Source organism: Myotis davidii, unplaced genomic scaffold (assembly GCF_000327345.1).
Source record: "Myotis davidii unplaced genomic scaffold, ASM32734v1 scaffold902, whole genome shotgun sequence".
Classification (NCBI taxonomy): domain Eukaryota; kingdom Metazoa; phylum Chordata; class Mammalia; order Chiroptera; family Vespertilionidae; genus Myotis; species Myotis davidii.
In genome coordinates this window covers 1257262-1260566 of record NW_006293951.1, presented here as the reverse complement: position 1 = coordinate 1260566, position 3305 = coordinate 1257262, and the positions used below count along the sequence as shown (strand labels likewise).

At 43.5% G+C, this 3305-nt stretch overlaps 1 protein-coding gene across 1 annotated transcript in view; it reads right to left on the bottom strand.

The window, feature by feature from the left end:
• CPNE8 (copine 8) overlaps nt 1–1671 on the bottom strand; it is a 186965-nt gene extending 185294 nt beyond the window's left edge. The window contains exons 1-2 of the mRNA XM_015566628.1: nt 790–1671; nt 494–656 (exon numbers count right to left, since the gene is read on the bottom strand). Of these exons, the coding sequence (XP_015422114.1) occupies nt 494–656; nt 790–795 (169 nt within the window). The 5' untranslated portion in view covers nt 796–1671. The remainder of the gene's footprint in view (nt 1–493; nt 657–789) is intronic.
• Between the last annotated feature and the right edge of the window lie 1634 nt (nt 1672–3305).

Here is a 3305-nt window from a genome sequence, read left to right as displayed (position 1 = left end):
AGCCAGCCTCCGGGCACCTGGGGGGATAGTGGCCCCGGCCCCAGACTGTCTAGGAGCGCCAGCCCCGGCCCGCTGCGCGTGCGGTGAGGTTTGTCTCCGCCTCTACACACCCACCCCGCTTCCTGGGCCGTGACTCCCTCCTGTCAATCAGGTGTGGACGGGAATGTCACGCAGTTTCCTCGCCTGGGATGGAAGCTGGAGGTGTGGGCGCCCCTGCGGGTTCCGAACGCCTCGATCACAAGTCAACCCCTCCCCACCCCGCGCTGGCCCTCACGTCTCCCCGAGCCTCCGAGGTCCCTCCCACGCTGCCCTCTACAGAGGAACCGGGTCCGCGGCGGGACTGCCCACCCTCTGCCACTTGAGGGTTGGGTGACGATGGGACGTGAGGCCGATCTCCGACCTTCTGGAAGAGGTGGGGAAGTGACAGATCGATGTGGGACACGGTGGGAGCCGGTTGGACTCTAAGGGGGCGAGAGAGTGTTGGGGATTTAAGGGACCCACCTAGTTTCCGAATTCTTCCCCCATTTCTTCAGAACGTGGAGGTCTAATGGTGACCGTTCTTCTCCAGTCAGAGCTCGTCTGCGCCCCCTCCTTTCCAAATGCATGTAAGTTCTGTCCTGAAATCCGGAGGTCACCCAGAATCCCGGCGGCAACACCTGAAAGGAACAGGACGGATAGAAGCGGAGGAGCCAGAGTGAGCGCTGCGTGTGGGTAACCGGGTTCCGGGGCAGCCAGGCTGGTGCCAGGAGACAGAAGCGGCGAAAGCCCCGGGAGGTACCAGCCGCTCACCTCCATGTCAGGGACCTTTATTGCCCGCACCTTTCCGCCAGCCTCGCCCGTGCGCCCGCAGGTCCCGGGTGCTGGCCACCAGGGGCGACCGAGAACGGGAAGGGATGCACCCTACTGCAAATTAGGGGAGTAGAGGGAGGTACCCTGTCCGTCTTCATTGAGTGCGCCTACCACGGAGTTTGCAGCTGGTAGGACTAACTCAGGGAGGAACAATTTTCCCGAGTGAGGACCTGCCATAAGTTGTAACATTTTAACCCACTTGGAGCCACTTGCCTTAGCGAATCTATACACGTGTGGGTCAAGATGTGATGGCACAGTTTTGTCATCACCCCTGGCCAGGTATCCTTTCAGATTTTATTCTTGGTTTCCTTTCCTGCTCTTCCCACCCACCACTTGTCACACCTCTAGTCCAGAAGTTCTCTGTTTCTCCTCCTCTTGCCCTATTACAGATTAATCTGTAGTTTATTACTATTTGGGAATGTCCTAAAACTCCATACATTTCTATTATTTTGCCCAAAATTAAATTGGGAGAAGAGAACTACTGTATTTCCTTAAGCTCACCAGACTTTTATTTTATAGAAGCCTACTGAAGAAATAAAAGTTGAAAACTTGAAAATAATATTCAACTCAGAAGACCTTTACTTAAGTTTTCCACTTTATTCAGTTGTAATTGGTATATAATAAACTGCCCATAGTTCAGTTGTACCATTTGATAAATTTTGATGCCTATATTCTCCTGTGGAGCTATCTCAATCAAGATAATAACCCATTCCATCAGCCCAAAAGTTTTCTCATGTTCCTTCTGTAATCTGTCCTCCCTTTACCACTAAAAATCCCCCCAGGCAACCATTGATATTCTTTATATAACTGTAGATAAGTTTGCATTTCTAAATATATATATATATTGCATATGGAATTCTATAGCATGTACTATTTTTTTCTGTAGCTTCTTCTGAGCAAAATTCTTTTGAGATTCTTCCATGCTGTTGAGTTCATCAGTAGTTAATTCCTTTTCATTGCCTGCTAGTATTCCATTGTACAAATGTGCCACGAATTTTTTATCCATTCCTGCATTGCTGGACATTAAGTTGTTTCCAGGTTTGGGCTACTACAAATAAAATAGCTATGAACATTTTTGTAGACTTTTTATGTGGACATATGCTTTTATTACTTTTGGGTAACTATCTAGGAGTGGAATAGCTGGGTCATATGAAATATGAATATTTAACTTTTTAAGAAACTACTAAATTGCACCAAAATAGTTGTACTACTTTCCATTCCCACAACATTATATGAGTTCTAGTTGTTTTACATCCATACTAACACTTATCATATTACTTGTTTAAATTTTATACAATGGAGGATATGGGGGGGGGATAAATGGTGATGAAAAGACTTGACTCACAAAAGAGTGTACCGATGATGTGCTGTTCAATTGTGCATCTGAAATCTGTATAATTTTGTTAACCAGTATCATCCCAATAAATTCAATACAAGGGGAAATAGGTAAATAAATTTTAGCCAACCTAATAGATGTGTAGAAGTAGGTTAATGACTAATGATGTTGTCATATGGGTCCCACTGTGGGTTAATACCTAATGGCAAGCATATTTTCATGTGCTTATTTGCTATCTGTAGATCTTCGTTCATGAAGTGTCAGTTCAAATCTTTTGCTCATTTTTACTGAATTGTTTTATTATTCTTAAGTCTTGAGAGTTCCCTATATATTAAGCACTCAAAAATTCATCATGTTGGCGTAAGCTTTAGGTGACAAAACTTTTAAAGTATATTCAAACTCTGTTAATGTAGTCAGCACAATAAAGAATTACAATGTTTAAAAGTAACTTTTAATTGCCCTGACCGGTTTGGCTCAGTGGATAGAGCGTCGGTCTGCGGACTCAGGGGTCCCAGGTTCGATTCTGGTCAGGGGCATGTACCTTGGTTGCGGGCACATCCCCAGTGGGGGGCGTGCAGGAGGCAGCTGATTGATGTTTCTTTCTCATCGATGTTTCTGACTCTCTATCCCTCTCCCCTCCTCTCTGTAAAAAATCAATAAAATATATTTTAAAAAAACTAACTTTTAATAGCTTAATAAATATCAAGAATCATGACATGTCTATTTCTTTAAACTTTTATTTTAAAGAATTTTTAATAAAAATTTATATGTATTAAAATGTATTGAGATAACATAAATGACTTTGGAATGTGTTAAAAATTAAAGATGAATTTTATTTACTAAAGTGTATAAGCAGCCATTATTCACCAAGTCTGTGATCCAGTAAAAATTATTTGAATGTTGACTGTGTGCTTAGACACTGTGCTAGACCTGGGAGGTAATGCTCCTTGCTGGCAAGGAGATGGATGACTGGGTAGAGATTATACTGAATGAATCATTGAGTGTTTGGTTTTGTGTGTGTGTGTGTGTGTTTTTTTAATATATATATTTTATTGATTTTTTTACAGAGAGGAAGGGAGAGGGATAGAGAGCTAGAAACATCCACGAGAGAGAAGCATGG